The following is a 17,622-nucleotide window of genomic DNA, read 5'->3' as shown; positions in this document are numbered from 1 at the left end:
ACATTTTAGTTTGATGTAGTCCCTCTGTTTCCCTTGCCTGTGGAGACATATCCAAAAAAAATATTACTAGGAGCAATGTCAAAGAGTTTATTGCCTATTTTTTTTCTTCTAGGAGTTTTATGTCCATCAATATTTGCTTTATATATTTAGGTGCTCCTACATTGGACACAGAAATGTTTACAAGAGTTATATCCTCTTGTTGGATTGATCTCTTTATCATTATAAAATACTCTTTTTTGTCAATTGTTACAGCCTTTGTTTTAAAGTCCATTTTGTCTCATATGAGTATTGCTACCCGAGCTTTTTTTTTCATTTCTATTTGCCTGAAATGTATTTTTTCATCCCTTTACTTTGAGTCCGTGTGCGCTTTCCAGCTGAAGTGGGTCTCTTGTGGGCAGCATATGTAAGGGTCTTGTTTTCTTATCCATTCAGTCACCCTACGTCTTTTGATAGGAGCAGTTAGTCCATTTCCATTTAAAGTAATTACTGACAGGTATATAGTTAGAGCCATTTTATTCATTGTTTTCTGATTGGCTTTTGTATTTCTCTGTTCCTTTCTTATTCTCTTGGATGTTGATGACTTTCTATAGTGTTGTGTTTGGAGTCTTGTTTTTATTTCTTGTACATCTCTTCTAAAGTTTTGGTTTGTGGTTACCATGTACTTCATATATGCCAAGCTATGTTTATAGCAGTCTGTTTTAAGTTGATGGTCACTTAAGCTTGAACACATTCTAAAATCACTTCTATTTTTACTTATCCCATCCATGTTTATGCTTTTGTCATTCTTTTTCACTTCTTTTGTGAATGTGTGTTTCTGTGTATCCCTTGGGAGTGGCTCTGGTGTGGGCCAAACAAGTCAGCTGCCACTTGTGCTAGGCTTGGGGCCTCCTGGTGGGAGTTACAAAGTTATCTGTGGTTGGTTGCCACTCGTGCTAGGCGTGCAGGCACTTCGGAGAGGCTATGCTGTGAACCAAGGCTGGCTGCCACTTGGTAGCAGGTTGGGACTCTTTGGTGGGCACCACAATGTGAGACGAGGCCAGTCACCACTTGTGCTGGGCTTGTGCAGGCTTTAGTTGAAACTACGTTCCAAGCCAATACTGGGCACCAGTTCCGCCAGATTTCGGACCATGTGCTGGGATTTACAATGTAGGTTGAGTCCAGCTGCTCCTTCTGTTGGGCTTGGGGCCACTTAGCAAGTGGTACAGGGCACGCTGAGGCCAACCACTGCTTGTTCGGGGTTTGTGGACCATTGAGAGAATTTAAACAAGTCCACAGCATGAGCGGAGGCAGGGTGTCACATGGAGGAGCCACTAGAAGAAGTTTAGGTTTGGTATGCAAGTTGGAGTGGGGCAGGGTCTCATGGATTTACCCGGGCAAGGCAAATGGTATTAGCTAGGTTAATGGAGAGCTCAGATTTGGCGCTCACCTGCAATGGACTGGCTGGGTGAGAGGGAAGCTCCTCAAAGGAACAATGGTGCCTGCCAGCATTTCCATCCCTGGAGAGAGCCACACCATCCCCTACTCTTCCAGCCCTCACCCTAAAGCTAGTCCGTTTAGTTTCTCCCTGTGTGTTCCTGACACTTTATGAGCTGCTGCCCCACCACTGGAGCCCTGAGCAAGTGAGTTTGTGAGCGAGTGAGTCCACATGTGGACTCCTCAAGAGGAGTGCCTTCAACTCTAGCAGCCCTGCATCTCACTCAGACACAATCCCTGCTGGTTTTCACACCCAGCTGTTAGGGGGACTCCTCTTCCTGGTGCTGGGACCCCCTCGTTCCTCACAGGGGACTTCTGCAGCTGAGATATCCCTCCCCGTTTTTAACCACCACATGTGGGTGTGGAACACGCCTGTTCCACCTCTCCTATCAGTCTCCGTGTGCTGCTTCTTTATGTCCTTAATTATAGGATTTCTGCTCTGCTGGTCTTCAGGTGGTTCTCAATGATGGTTGTCATATAATTTGGTTGTAATTTTGATGTGGTCATGGGAGGAGGTGAGTACAGTGTTTACCTACTCCACCATCTTCACTGGAAGTTATTAGTGAGTGTTTTAACTTGCAACCTGTAGCACAAACATCTATGCATAGGTGTAGCACTAAGATGAGTCAGGTATGACATTTCCAGAAATTCGGCTTCAAATTGTCCTGGAGCTGGGTATGGAGAATAGGAGGGGGCTGAGTTTGGGATTAGTAAACTAACTGTGAACAACTGGCACTTCGAAGAAGATGGAAAAGGTGCGTGTAGGTCATCCAGGAGTCCAGATGTCCACTAGGCAGCAGGACCTGGCGTCCAGGAAGCCATGTTGATGATATTATGGAGCAAGGACTCAGAACCTAGAGATGAGCAATGTGTGGAAGGATCTCTTGGCAGAAGGTTGTGTTTGGGTGAAAGCTTGAGTAGGTGAGCACACCTGAGACGACAGGTGGACTTGGCTAAAAAGCTCTGGCTGGTTGTTCTCTGATCACAAGCTCTGTGAGGGCAGCATCATACCTGGTTTTCCTTTGTGTGGCCAGATGCGACTTGCTCAACAGCAGTGTCTGGTGTGCTTGCCCTTCTCAGAGTCCCTGGGCATGTGGGTGAGGTTCTCCTGGAACAGCCTCCCTCCCGTCCTTTCCGAGCTGCCTAACCCTGCTGGCCACTGCTGCCTTCGTTCGCTGGGTCTTCCCTCTTGCCCTAACAGCAGAACTGAGTGTAACTTTTCCTGAAAGCAGGTGTCGATGGGAGGTAGAGGGGAGGAGAGAAACACCAGCTAACAGTGCATTAATAAGGATAGCAACTCTGTTTGCAGGCAGGGCTCAGTCCTACGGGGGTCTCTCTGAGAAACCAGGTGACACCACTTCCCAGGAGATGTAGGAAGGGGCGTTTATCTTATGGCTCCCGTCACCCTGTGGTTAAGGATTGCCTGTGTAGGAATTAAGCACCGCCCATTTGTACTCGTGGCGGAGAAAGAGAGCTTCAGAGCTGGAGATGGGAACTCTCAGTGTGCTGGGAGCTGTCTGCAGCTACAGGTGGGCCGGAGAGCTCCAGAAAGGGGCAGTAACATCATCCAGGGGGACCAGAGGATACAATTTCTGGTTTAAGAGTGGCTCCTCCTGATCTTAGCTTTCTCTGTACCACTCGTGATCCAGCCAGGGAAAAATCAGATGCTGGCCATTCTGGCTTGCCTTATTTCTGACACCTACCCCTACCGTGTCATGGCAATGCTCCAGCCCTTTCCACACCTCAGAATGAAGAGAAAGTTCTTACCCCATGCCAAAAACTCACCTCATTTCCTTTCCCAGAATTAGCCACTTCTCAGGGTGTTGATAGAGGCAGCATCCTCTGTTCCCTCTGGCTATACTCTGACCATCAGGAAAGTCACAGAATTTCCCAGCCTCTTAGGTGTGCAGTTGCGTTTGTGGTCACCTTGTTACATTTGCTTCCCTAATACCTAGGCGATGGATGTAACTGAGTGAGAGAGGCAGACGATAAAGGATTCTAGGAAAGTGCCTGTACCAGACAATCATTTCATTTGATCATGGGCTGCTGCCTCTTTCTTACTGAGGTTTCCTGACTTGAGATGGCTATGTGAGTTTCCTTATGGTATGTTTTATTTGACTGATTCTTACCTTTGAACATGTGCATGTACCGGGAACAGAAAAGGCTTGTTTTGAGGGATGAAAGTCAGAAGGCTCTTCCTTCTGATTTTCACAATAGCACATGACTGAAATAGCATCTTCTTAAGGAATGAGACCAAAGGGTCCCTTGGGCCTAAAGGTTCTACAGGACGGTTTTTCGTTTTGTTTTGGTGTATATATGTCTTTCTCTATGATAGGCCCTAGAGAGCACATCTTACACTGACCTTAGTCAAATGTTTATTAAGCAGCAACCATTGGATTTGCCACATGCTAACTGCTGAGCTTAGGGTTTATAAAGGTACATATGTCACAGTGCTGCCTTCAGGTAACTCACAACCTTGTAGCGCGAAGGGCTGTGAATATCAAGTAGGAGCTTAGGGAAGGCATCATGAAAGCAGGGGCATCTGGGATGGGGCCTTATGGAAGGACCAGAAAATGTCAACCACATGAGGAAGGAGAACATTCTAGTCAGCACAACGCAAGTGTTGCTGGTAAGCCCCTGTTGATTTCGGTGTGAGTGAAGGGAGTGTGTCGTAGAGAAAAGGAGCGAGTGGGTAGGTGATCACCAGGACTGGTTGGGTGGGATATGTAACTAGCCCAGATGTAAAGCCAGATCTTGGCTTCGAACCCCGCTGTTCAACGATAGAAACCAGGGTGTCTGGAGAAGTGACAGACACTGGGACTAGAAGACTAGACACAAGGCCTATAGAAGATGAGCCTGGAGCATCTTCTGCTAAAAAGAAGAGCTGAGAAAAAAAAAAAATCTATGGGGCAGTTTGTTGAAAGTGTTCAGGACCAACCTGAAAGATCTCCCAGTGGCAAAAAAAAAAAAAAAAAAAAAAAAAAGATGAAATAATTTGAGCAAAAAGAAAGAAAGAAAAGAAGAATGATAGCATTAGATTATAACCCAAAGTCTAAAATAAATAGCCTTAAGTCCATATTGATATAAATGAATGGCTGAATGAATAAATTAGAAGGTACAACTCTTCCTTAGAGAATAATTCCAAATAATTTATATAGTTACAACCCCTTCAAGGAGATAGAGATTAACTCCCTTGACTGGACTGTATGTAGTGACTGGCTTCCAATGATTGTAGTACAGACACTACTTTGGCCAATTGATCTAAGTTGATATTGTCAGTGATAAGTCATATTGATAGCATGTAACTACTGATGGCTTATGAGCAAAGTGACAAGCTCAGAAATGGGGGCTTTAAGAAAGTAACCTAGAAACAGCAGGAGGGTTGCTTAGAGGCAATGGAGGAAACTCCAGCAAAGTATCTCCTTGTGAGATAATGATGGTATCAAACTAGAGGAGTGGCAGTATAGATGGGACAAGCTTTAAGAGAAACTAATGAGGTAGGGAATGAACAGCTAACGTAAACCAGGCTGACTCTAAGTGGCGGACGGCAAATGGGGATTACCCCATGAATCCTAGGAGGAGCAGCATCTTAAAGGGTTTGGATCCTATTGGTTTTGCGAGTTGCTTTCTTACACCCAAAAGTACTTAAGCTGAAGTAGCAGCTATGCTAAAATTGAAAGAGAAATGAAGAGAAAGGCGATCTGAGTTCCAATCTTGGTTCTACCACTAAAGCATTTCTCTGCAGCTATTATCCCTCTTCTGTAAAACCAAGAAGATGGCCTACATTGGACAGCTGAACTATCCAATGCAGTTCCTATTCACATGTAGCTATTAAAAATCATTAAAAAATGCACTTACTTAGTCACATCAGCTACATTTCAAGTGTTCAATAGCCAAATGTGTCTAGTGGCTACCATATTGGATAGTGCAGAAATGAACATTTCCATCATAGAAGTTCTGTTGGACAGCACTGCTTTAAGGTCTTCCTGCTATACCACTCAATGATTCTAGGATAGTTCAAGATAATGTATACTGCTATTCTTAAACTGGAGGAGGCATTTTCTGGGTCTCTGAAGAACTCAAAAGCTGGATAAAACTCTTATTATTCTTTTATTTATAAATAGTAGACAATAAACTGTCTCTATAAAATGGGACTGGGGAACTTGAGACTACCATGAGAAGAGGATACTTAATTTTCACAACTTGAATTTTTTCTATGTTTGTATATTATCAATCTTATAAAAAGTGGTAGAGTACATATGTAAATTTCAATAACAAAACTGAATCTTTAGTTGTCAAATAATTCTTGATCCATTACAACAGCTATCCCAAGTAAAATAGAAAGAAAAGGAAACTACCTAAATATGATAAAGACCATTATATAAAACCTAATAGTGAACATATTAAGCGGTGAAATATCAAAGACATGGTATTAGATACAAGTCAGAGATGACGGCTCTCACCACTGTTATAAGTGTTTTGGATGATGTAATAAAACAGGAAAATCTTCACGTTCAACATTATGGCTAACTAGATGTCCAGAAAAATTCTGTTGGTACTGCATACTTTAAAAATCCAGACAAGTCTTCAAAAACACATTTTTTGTATTGCATGGCTAAACTGGTATGGAAGAGAAGAAAATTCTTCTAATGCCAAAAACAAGGAAATGTAAATCCAGTGAGATAAGTCTTAATTCCTAATGGCTTATAGACTGAGGTTTAATAGGTTACACATACAGGGTCAAGAGACAAAGCCTGGACAGAGTCGGAGCAGACGTTGGATCAGAGACCCCTAAATAGAGCCAGGGTCTCTGATGGGCAATACTTTCAGTGGGTAAACTATAAAATCTTGTCCCACAAAGAGCGAGTTAGATATGAAAGGAACAGAAAAAAAAAAAAAAAAAGTCTGCCCTTGATAATTCCTTATCAAATCTCTGTACTCACACAGATTTAGGACTAGTATTCACAGTACTTATGTGACTTTAAAATGTCCAAGTTGAAAATGTAGTTAAAAGTTGTCCCAGTTTATCAGTGCTCCCCAAGACAGAAGCAAAAATACGTCCTTTTAGAGAAATGAACTTTAATCCAAGGCCACAAAGAACTCCCAGATATAAAATTCCAAAGAAAATGAGCTCAAAATCAGAAATCACCAAACATAAGAAACAAGCGACCATGAGCACCAGCAGAAACAATAGACTGTGGATTCATCCCACAAACGCTACATAGATTAGCAATTTATCGGTTATGGAATATAAAGTATGTTTAATATGTCAAAATAAAAGTTTTAACAGGCTATTGGAAGGACAAAAGAACAAGTAACTATCAAAATTGGACAGGTAGATCTAAAAGAGAACCAAATAGAACTTCTAGGAATGAAAAAAAAAAGTAATGATGAAATTAGAAATCTCAGGGGATTAGATACAGCTAAAGAAGGAATTGGGTGAACTAGAAGATGGAGTTAAAGAAATTACCCAGAATGTAGTATAGAGAGAGCATATGGAAAATAGAAAGAGAATTAAAAGACATAGAGATTATTCTAAGAGGATTCAGCATAAGCCTTATTGGAATTCTAGCAGAAGAGAAAGAGAAGAGAGTACAGGCAATATTTGAAGACATAGTGAATGAGAATTTTCTAGAATTGATAAAAGTTATGAATTCTCAGATTCTGGAAGCTCAGGGAATCCCAAACCACATAATTAATAAGTCGATACCTGCAGACTTCATAATGAAACCTAAGAACACTGAAGACAAAGAAATGATTAAAAGCCAAGAGAGAAGATGAATTACCTATGATGGAACAAGAGACTGAAAGCTGTCTTTCATAAGGAACAATAAGAGCCAAAAGACAATGAAATAAAATCTTCAAAGTGCAGGGGGAAAAAAGTCAACTTATAAGTTTATACTCAGAAAAACCCTGTTTTTAAAAATGAGAAAATGACAGAACTTTAAACAAGCATGAACAAAGAGTTTACTACCAACAGGCCCTCACTAAAAGAAATTTCTAAAGGATATACTCCAGGAAAAAGGAAAATGAACCAAAAAGAAAGATCTGAAATTCAACAAAAAATGATGAGAAAAGATTATCATGGTGGGTAGATTGAAGCAATAATTGAATGAATATAAAACAATAACAATAATGTCTAATTTAAACAAATTAAGATAGAATCAGAATCCCAAAGAATTATAGCACTTAAGTCAGAAAGAGTGTGATTGGAGTTAGTGTGCTGAGATCCTCGTATTATTTTGTGTTTATAAAGGTACTAATTAAGATTCGATTACATTAAACACACATGATAAATTTTCTAGAAAAATGACTAAAATAAAAAAACTGTGTGTGTAACCTTCCTACTAACAATGGGGAGAAAATGAAATGAACAGGAGTAGAGACCCTAATCCTAAGAAGGCAAGGATGCAAGGGAGGATAAAGAATCAGAAAAGCAGAATACTACAAAGTTCAAAATAAGTTGGTAGAAGTGAATCCAAGTATAGTGGTAAACCCAGTCAATGAAAATTGACTTTATCCATGTAAATGACAAAGACTGTCAGACTAGATAACAAAACAAAATCTTGCTATAGCTATTTACAAGAGACTGTCTTAATATATGAAGACACAGAAAGTTTGAAAGAGTGTAAATAATTATACATACTAAACTAATACTAGTTAAAAGAAAGTTGGGGTAACTTTTAATATCAGACAAAATAGACATTAAGGCAAAAGCATTACTACAGAGAGTCTACATATAGATGAGACTAAAGTTATCAGGAAAATATAGATATTATACCTAAATGCACTTTTGTGCATCAAATATATAAAAATTAAAAAATGACACTCAAAATTACAAGAAAAACCTGACAAATCTGCCATCACAGTGATAGATTTTTAACATATTTCTCTTAATAACACATTAATTAAAAAGTTCATAAGTATAGGGCCGGCCCGGTGGCTCAGGTGGTTAGAGCTCCATGCTCCTAACTCCGAAGGCTGCCGGTTGGATTCCCACATGGGCCAGTGGGCTCTCAACCACAAGGTTGCCAGTTCAATTCCTCGAGTCCCACAAGGGATGGTGGGCTCCGCCCCCTTCAACTAAGATTGAACATGGCACCATGAGCTGAGTCCCGGATGGCTCAGTTGGTTGGAGTGCATCCTCTCAACCACAAGGTTGCCGGTTTCAACTCCCGCAAGGGATGGTGGGCTGTGCCCCCTGCAACTAGCAATGGCAACTGGACCTGGAGCTGAGCTGCGCCCTCTACAGCTAAGACTGAAAGGACAACAACTTGAAGCTGAATGGCACCCTCCATGACTAAGATTGAAAGGACACAACTTGACTTGGAAAAAAAAAAAGTCCTGGAAATATACACTGTTCCCCAATAAAGTCCTGTTCCAAAAACAAAAAAAACAAAAAAATTCATAAGTATAGAGAAGCTTTGAACAATACAATTGTCCAAATAACCAGCCATACCCCAAAACTGGAGTAGTCTCATTCTTTTCAACTGCACATGAAACACTTACAAAATTTGACTATGTCTACGTAGTAAGTCTCAACAAATTATTACACAGACTGAATTCTCTGACTGTGATGCAATAATTTAAGAAATATTAACTAACCCTTCCCATATAATTGGAAACACAAATATAATAACTCACAAATTGCTCATGCTGGAAAGAGGATTTTATGTATTCTAATACTTTGAGGGGTGGTTACGTTAATAAATTGCTCATGCTGGAAAGAGGATTTTATGTATTCTAATACTTTGAGGCATGGTTACATTAATATAGTATGAGTTATATGGCAACTGCGTTCATTTCAACACCTCAGTTCTTCTACCATTCAGAGAAATTGAGTTTATTCTTCCCTGTCGTGATACTTCAGAACTTTTGAATTCAGAACTGTTTCATTGTATTCTAAAAACTTTTGAATACTGTTTCATTGTTTTCTAAAAATAATCTCTCCAAAAGTGTATTTGGATGCTAACTTCAAAAACAAATGAAAGATTCACGAAATATTCCTACCTGAGAAAATTTTCTTAAAAGCAATCTATTTAAAAAATCATGCTCACTACTTTATAACAAGTTAAACTAATGATGAACAATTCAGAACTATAGAAACATGAGAGAAACAACTTCCTGGAATACTAAATTTTCTGCAAAAGAAAATTTTCATAGTGCTAGTTGAAATTTGCCTAATAAAGAAAAAAAGAGGAAAACCAGGAGTCTTGAAAAATAAATTACCTTTAAATTCCTAGCAACACTGAGTGAAATTACTCTTTAACTGCAGGAATATTGGAGTGGATCTCTTAAATGTTGAGGGTTGACTATTTTAAAAATAAAATAGGGGTTAGCAATAGCAGAAGTTCTCAATCTTTACTTTTAAAATGTCATAAAATTGAAATAAGTGATATAAGCTTACAAAATAGAGAGAACTGTGTTTTATTTTATTTGCATACCCAAAGAATGCTATAGAACTAACAAAAGGATTTGGTAAGATGACTGTATTCATAAAAAAAAAAAATCTGTAAGACAAGAGCTGTTCTTTTTTTCAGCAATAATCAATTGGTTGCAATAAACATACATGATGTTTATTACAACTTAATTACAAATAGGAAAACAGTGGGATATAATCTGAGTATATACGAACAGGGAAATGGTTGTATAAATCCGATAAAAGAAAGAGTTATATTGATATATATTGATGTAGAAAGACACCAATATGTGATATATGCTTGAATGATACATATATCATATAGAGACATATAGAGACTAAAAAGACAATAGAAAAGATCAGTGAAACTAAGAGGTTTATTTTTGAAAAAAAATAAACAAAATTGACAAGCATTTACGTAGACGAGAGCGAAGGAGGGTGAAAGGAAATGGAAAGAGGGAGAGGAAGAGGAAAAGGGGGAGAGCGGGAGGGAGGGAGGGAGAGAGAGAGAGAGAGAGAGAGGACTCAAATGAAACCAAATGAAAGAGAAGACATTACAGCTGATATCACAGAAATACAAAGGATCATAAGTGACTACTATGAACAATTATATACAACAAAATGGACAACTTAAAAGAAATGGATAAATTTTTAGAAACACACAACCTACCAAGACTGAATCATAAAGAAATAGAAAAAATGAGCAAACAGATTACTAGTAACGAGATTGAATCAATAATTAACCTTCCAACAAACAAAATCCCAGGACCAGATGGCTTCACTGGTGAATTCTACCAAATATTTAAAAAAGAATACCAATTCTTTTCAAACTCTTCCCAAAAATAGAAAAGGGAACACTTCTAATCTCATTTTATGAGACCAGCGTTACCCTGATACCAAAACCAGACAAGGATGCCACAGCAAAAGAAAATTACAGGCCAATATCCTTGATGAACATAGAAGCAAATTTTTCAACAAAATACTAGCAAACTGAATTCAACAATACATTAAAAGGACCATACACCATGATCAAGTGGGATTTATTCCAGGCATGTAAGGATGGTTCAACATCCACACATCTATGTGATACACCACATTAACAAAATGAAGAATAAAATCATATGATTATTTCAATAGATGCAGAAAAAGCATTTGACAAAATTCAATATCCTTTCATGATAAAAACTCCATATAAAATAGGTACAAAGGGAACGTACCTCAACATAATAATAATAAAGACCATAAGTAACAACCCACAGCTAAGATCATACTCAATGGTGAAAAGTTGAAAGCTTTTCCTCTAAGATCAGGACAAGGATGCTCACTCGAGCCACTTTTATTCAACATAGTATTGGAAGTTCTAGCCAGAGCAAGTAGGCAAGAAAAATAAATAAAATCATCCAAATCAGAAAAGGAGAAATAAAACTGTTACTATTTGCAGATAACATGATATTAGATATAGAAAACCCTAAAGGACCCACCAAAAAACTATTAGAACTAATAAACAAATTCAGTAAAGTTGCAGGATACAAAATCAATATACAAAAATCTGTTGTATTTCTATACAGTAATAATAAACTATCAGGAGGAGAAATTAAGAAACTGATCCCATGTACAATTGCATTAAAAGAATAAAATACCAAGGAATAAATTTAACCAAGGAGGTGAAAGATCTGTATACTGAGAACTATAAAACACTTATGAATGAAATTGACAAAGGCACAAATAAATGGAAAGATATTTTGTGCCCATGGATTGGAAGAACTAATACTGTTAAAATGTCCATACTACACAAAGCAATCTACAGATTCAGTGCAATCTTTATCAAAATTCCATTGGAATTTTTCACAGAAATAGAACAAAAATCCTAAAATTTGTATGGAACCATAAAAGATTCCAAATAGTGAAAGGAATTCTTGGCCAAAAATAAACAAGCTGACTGGCTCGGTGGCTTGGGTGGTTAGAGCTCCATGCTCCTAACTCCGAAGGCTGCCAGTTCAATTCACACATGGGCCAGTGGGCTCTCAACCACAATGTTGTCAGTTCAACTCCTCGAGTCCCACAAGGGATGGTGGGCAGTGCCCCTTGCAACTAAGATTGAACACGGCACCTTGAGCTGAGCTGCCGCTGAGCTGCCGAATGGCTCAGTTGGTTGGAGCGCATCCTCTCAACCACAAGGTTGCCGGTTCGACTCCCACAAGGGATGGTGGGCTGTGCCCCCTGCAACTAGCAACGTCAACTGGACCTGGAGCTGAGCTGCACCCTCCACAGCTAAGACTGAAAGGACAACAACTTGAAGCTGAATGGCACCATCCACAACTAAAATTGAAAGGACAACAACTTGACTTGGAAAAAAAGAAGTCCTGGAAGTACACACTGTTCCGCAATAAAGTCCTGTTCCCCTTCCCCAATAAAATCTTAAAAAACAAAACAAAAAACAAGCTGAAGGCATCAATCTCCCTGATTTCAAACTATATTACATAGCTATAGTAGTCAAAACAGTATGGTATTGGCATAAAAACAGAAAATAGTTCAATGGAACCGAACAGAGAGCCTAGAAATAAAGCCACACCTATATGTTCAATTAATTTATAACAAATGAGCCAAGAATATGCAGTATCTTCAAAAAATGGTGTTGGAAAAACTGACAGCCACATTCCAAAGAATAAAACGGGACTAATATCTTACACTATACACAAGAGCTAACTCAAAATGGATTAAAGACTTGAACATAAAATCTGAAACCATAAAACACTTAGAAGAAAACGTAAGTGGTAAGTTTTTGACATTGGTCTTGGCTATGATTTTTTGGATTTCACACCAAAAGCAAAGACAATGAGAGCAAAAATAAACAAGTGGGACACATAAAACTAAAAAGTTTCTGCACAGCAAAGGAAACCATCAACAAAATGAAAAGGCAACACCCTAAAAAAATATTTGCAAATCATATATATCTGATAAAGGGTTAATAACCAAAATATATAAAGAGCCCATATAACTCAATATCAAAAATAACCCATAAAACTCAATAGAAAAAAAGTAAACAGTTGGATAAAAATATGGGCAGAGGATCTAAATAGACCCTTTCCCAAAGAAGACATACAGATGGCTGACAGGTACATGAAAAGGTATTCAACATCACTAATCATCAGGGAAATGCAAATCAAAACCACAATGAGCTATCACTTCACACCTGTTATAATGGCTATGATCAAAAGACAAGAAGTAAGTGTTGGTGAGGATGTGGAAAAAAGGGAACCCTTGTGCACTGCTTGTGGGAATGTAAATTGGTGTAGCCACTATAGATAACAATATGGAGGTTCCTCAAAAAATTAAAAATAGAACTACCAGATGATCCAGAACTTCACTTCTGGGTATTTATCTGAAGAAAACAAAAACACTAACTTGAAAAAATATCTGCACCCCCATGTTCCTTGCAGCATTATTTACAATAGCCAGCACATAGACTTAACCTAAATGTCCATCAGCGGATGAATGGATAGAGAAAATATGGTGTGTGTGTACATATACTGTGTTTCCCCAAAAACAAGACCGAGTCTTATATTAATTTTTGCTCCAAAAGACGCATTGGGGCTTATGTTCAAGGGATGTCATCCTGAAAAATCATGCTAGGGCTTCTTTTCGGGGAAACATGGTATACATATGTATATGTTCATATAGATGTATATATGTATATTATATATAAATGTTGTGTGTGTGTGTATAAAATGAAATATAATTTGTCCATAAAAAAGAATGAAATCCTGCCATTTGCAACAACAGAAAGAAAAATACCACATGATCTCACTTATATGCCAAATCTAACACCAGAAAAACCACGCTCATAGATACAGAGAACAGATTGGTGGTTGTCAGAGACCAGGCATAGGGGTGGGGAGTGGAGTACACGAGTGAAAGTGGTCAGAGATACTATAAAGAAAAAAGGATACATATTGACATAGAAATATACTCATGATATGTGTTTGAGTGGGAAGGAAACCTGTATACACGGTAATCTGACTTCCATTAACAGCGAGAACTGAGCGAGAACGCTGTGTTTGTGTATATTCTGAGCATGAACAACACACCTAAAACTGTTCATTAGGGTCACTTCAAAATATTCTCTTTCTCAGATCCACATAATACCAATGTCAATGCCTAAAATACAATAAGCAGCAACAAAAATTAAAAGCAAAAAGATAAACCCAAAGCATAACAAAAGTGGAAAAAAATAAAGCAGAATTACATTTTCTAAAAATTTAGTAATGCCACAGAAACGAAGCAAAGCAATAAAAACCCTTCTGAATAAATGATGCCAGATGCAAAAAATAAAACAAAACAAAACAAAAAAAAACAGACTTTTTTTTCAATTTTAGGAAGAATGTATTATAATTTTAGTATCATAGACTACTTTAAAATATTGGTGGAATCAGAAAAACAATGAGTGTTCCAGGACATATTGTGTAAAGTCCAATTTTTTAAAGAATGAGAACAGGATGGACCAATAGTGCAACAACAAAAAAAAATGTTATTGACCTAGAAAACAGACTCAGAGACTTAAGCTATTCACTCTAAGAAATCCAATGCCAACAGAAGGTTATAAATATGAAAATTCATAGGCAATAATGTAATACAACAGGGCTAGGAAACCAGTGTCTCTCATGCTGCCGCAGCTCCCCTTCCCACCCCCCCACCCCCCACCACACACACACACACACACACACACACACACACACACAGCCCACTCTGAAGACAGCCATCACTAATCTATCCCAGCAGTGTTTCCCTCTGAGCCAAGATAAGGCTTTACAAATTTCCTTAACTTAGCGCCTTCGGCAGCCTCTACCAAACTATCAAAATTGTAGTTGCAATATAGGATGAAAACAACTCATCGTTTCTTCAATAGGATACAAGATAAGAATTCACAACCTAAAATTGGAAAAGGTATACAGGGTCTCTTCAAGGTTTAACATTCAAAAAGAAGACATTTAGACATGTGCTTGTTAAATCCCTGAACTTGAGAAATAAAGAATGATGGCTTTAAGAAACTAAAGAGCAAGATAATAGTTCAGGCCATCACAGATAAGAAGAGCTTGAGATCATCCTATTAAAGTGCTGAAAAGAATTCGTCAATCCACAGAACCTGCAGAAATTCTCCAGTGGGCAACCTCATCTCCAAAGAGTTACCCAAGGGGCCTTTGACTTGGATAAGCTAGAGCTACTTAAAAATAAAATAAGTAATGTAAGAAATAAGGGAAACATTGATATATTGTAAAGTTTAATTGCTTTGATGGCAGCCCTTAAAAATGAGGGGAAAAGATATTTTAAATGTTTCATAATGTCAGTTCTATTAATCCTGAAAGAGCCGTGGAGGGCAAATTAGGTGAGTCCAACAGCAGACAACATATTTCTCGTTAGGGAGTCCTAAGTTGTTCTTTTTAATAGACAAAAATAGGAATTTAGACTAATAAAAAGCAAAACACCGTCTACTCGTTTTAAGTGTGAAGGGGTTATGCCATTGCATACAGGAGCCATTGATTATATAAGAACACGATTATATAAGTATCACTCAAAAGGAGAAAAAACTATTGGGCAAAGCTTTCTTATGGTTTAGAATTTTTATTTTCTCTTTTTTGAAAGTGCTTTTGTCAGGTTATTGAGACATGGACGTGACCACACTATGCAAAGCTATGACCAAACACACATATGTGGAAGCAGTGATAAGTCTTAGTATTTTCCACCCGTCTTGACAGCAATTGTAGGATGTCATCAATGTTAAGACACAACGTGATTTCAGGGTTGTTAAAATGTGTGTCTTAACATTGATGAAATAGAACATACTAAATAAGTTACCTTCCAGGCGGGTTTTAAAGGAAAGAAGGTGCTTAAAAAAGATAAATATAATTTAGCATGACACATATTGTACTACAAGGAATGTACAAAATGCACTGAATAAGGAATAACCCATGCCCAGGGGAAGCACAAAAGGCTATCCAGTTGGGACACAGAGACGTCCTTGGAGAAGGCAGAACTGAAGAGGGAAAACCCCAGAATGATAGAAAAGAGTTTAAATATGAAAGACTGGGTTAAATGCCCCACTTCTAAGGTCCTGGGATCTTAAAATTTGGGGATTCAAGACATCACGAGGTTTTCACGGTACTGGTGCTATCATAGCCATCGTCAGGAGAAAGGGAGAGCAGTGTCCCTCACATACGGGCACACTGTAGAGATACAGTGGGTTTCGTTCCAGATCACCAAAGCAAAGCGAGTCATAATCTTTTTTGTTAGTGGAGGGTTTTGCCTTCGATTTGTAAGAAAACACAGTATCTGTGGGGGGCAATAAAGTCGAGCACAATGAAATGTATGCCTGTGTATGTATATGTTGAGTGCGTGAATGAGTAAGTGCATGCATGTGACTTAGGGTTGTCTGTAGCTGCAGATAACAGCTGTGTTTTCCCTTGTCACCCCAGAGAAACTTGAGAGTGAGAAGCTGAACGTTGCTGAGGTCACCCAGTCAGAGATTGCTCAGAAGCAAAAGCTGCAAACTGTCCTGGAGAAGATCAACGAAACCCTGAAACTTCCTCCCAGAAGCATCAAGTGGAATGTGGACTGTGAGTTGTACAATGAAAAATGGGACTGTTAAGTGATGCCTGTGGTCCCTACCATGAGGTTTCCCCAAGAAGCCGTCCAGTAAGCTGGCAGGCCCTGTGTGGATGCAAACCCATTGATCTTTCTAAGGAAGGACACATCTCATCCTACATACCTTTGGGAAAAATAACATGTCAAAATCCAGTACTCTTTCCTATAAAAGGCTTTCTGTAGAAAACTCGTGTGAGATTGGGAAGGGAAGGAAACTCATATTCATTGAGCTGCTTATGCATGCCAGACAAACTTTTGAGAATGCGGCTGTCTCCAGCTTGTAGAGGCTTGGGGGAGCTGAGATCCCTACATTCAGGCAGCTGAGAAGCTGGGGAGCAAGAAATATGCCTCTGTTCCAAAGCCCTTGTCTTTCTCCTCACCCCCTTATTTTCCAGAAAAAGCAAAGATATGGCTGAAATTGTAGGCACTGGAACAGGATTTTTAAATTCAGTTTTGACAGCTAGTACAGCTCAAGGATTTCAGAAACTATAAACCATTCATTCTTCTGCTGCCTCAAGGGCCTTGTTGTCTAATAGGGGCTTAATGAGTCCATATCAGAACCAACATTAAATCAGCAGACTGGTGACAACATTATTTCCCGTAGGGAGTCCAAAGTTGTTTTGTGTTTTGCAATAGATAAAAATAGGAATGTATATGGGTAAAATGATTTAAATTATGTTCTTTGCCTTTGTTTTAAGTATTAAAGGGTTCAATACTATACCTTATTACATCCAATTTAGGCAACTTAAAATAGACACATCCCCCGCATAAAAATACCGTTCAAACTTGGGAAAGAAAAAGGAATCTTCACCTCCTAACTGAGAGACCCAGTAGCTGTCAGTCGCAATCTCTTCAGCATCTGACATCTGACATTGGAGGGAGGCAAGACATCAAGTGCCTCCTTCAACATAATTACACCTTTGCTTGCACAGGGTGGTAAGCTGCCTCGCAGAGCACAGCACTTAGAACAGGGCATCCTCTGCTGAGTAGAACATATCAGGGCGGGACGAGGGGAGACCACGACTCTGGGCCCTAGATGCTATGTATGCTGTGTCCCAGGAATGCTACTCGTGTTCAGTGGGGGAGGAAAA

General features: G+C 38.8%; 1 protein-coding gene across 5 annotated transcripts in view; it reads left to right on the top strand.

Moving 5' to 3' along the window:
• Positions 1–17,622, top strand: part of PARVA (parvin alpha) — a 154,878-nt gene that overhangs the window by 108,850 nt on the left and 28,406 nt on the right. For all 5 annotated transcript variants that reach the window (XM_033121003.1, XM_033121004.1, XM_033121006.1 and 2 more), the window contains exon 5: positions 16,363–16,503. In XM_033121003.1, the coding sequence (XP_032976894.1) occupies positions 16,363–16,503 (141 nt within the window). The remainder of the gene's footprint in view (positions 1–16,362; positions 16,504–17,622) is intronic.

This window comes from Rhinolophus ferrumequinum, chromosome 11, assembly GCF_004115265.2.
Source record: "Rhinolophus ferrumequinum isolate MPI-CBG mRhiFer1 chromosome 11, mRhiFer1_v1.p, whole genome shotgun sequence".
NCBI classification, from domain to species: Eukaryota; Metazoa; Chordata; class Mammalia; order Chiroptera; family Rhinolophidae; genus Rhinolophus; species Rhinolophus ferrumequinum.
Note: the sequence above shows the minus strand (reverse complement) of the source record. Positions and strands in the feature narration are given on the sequence as shown.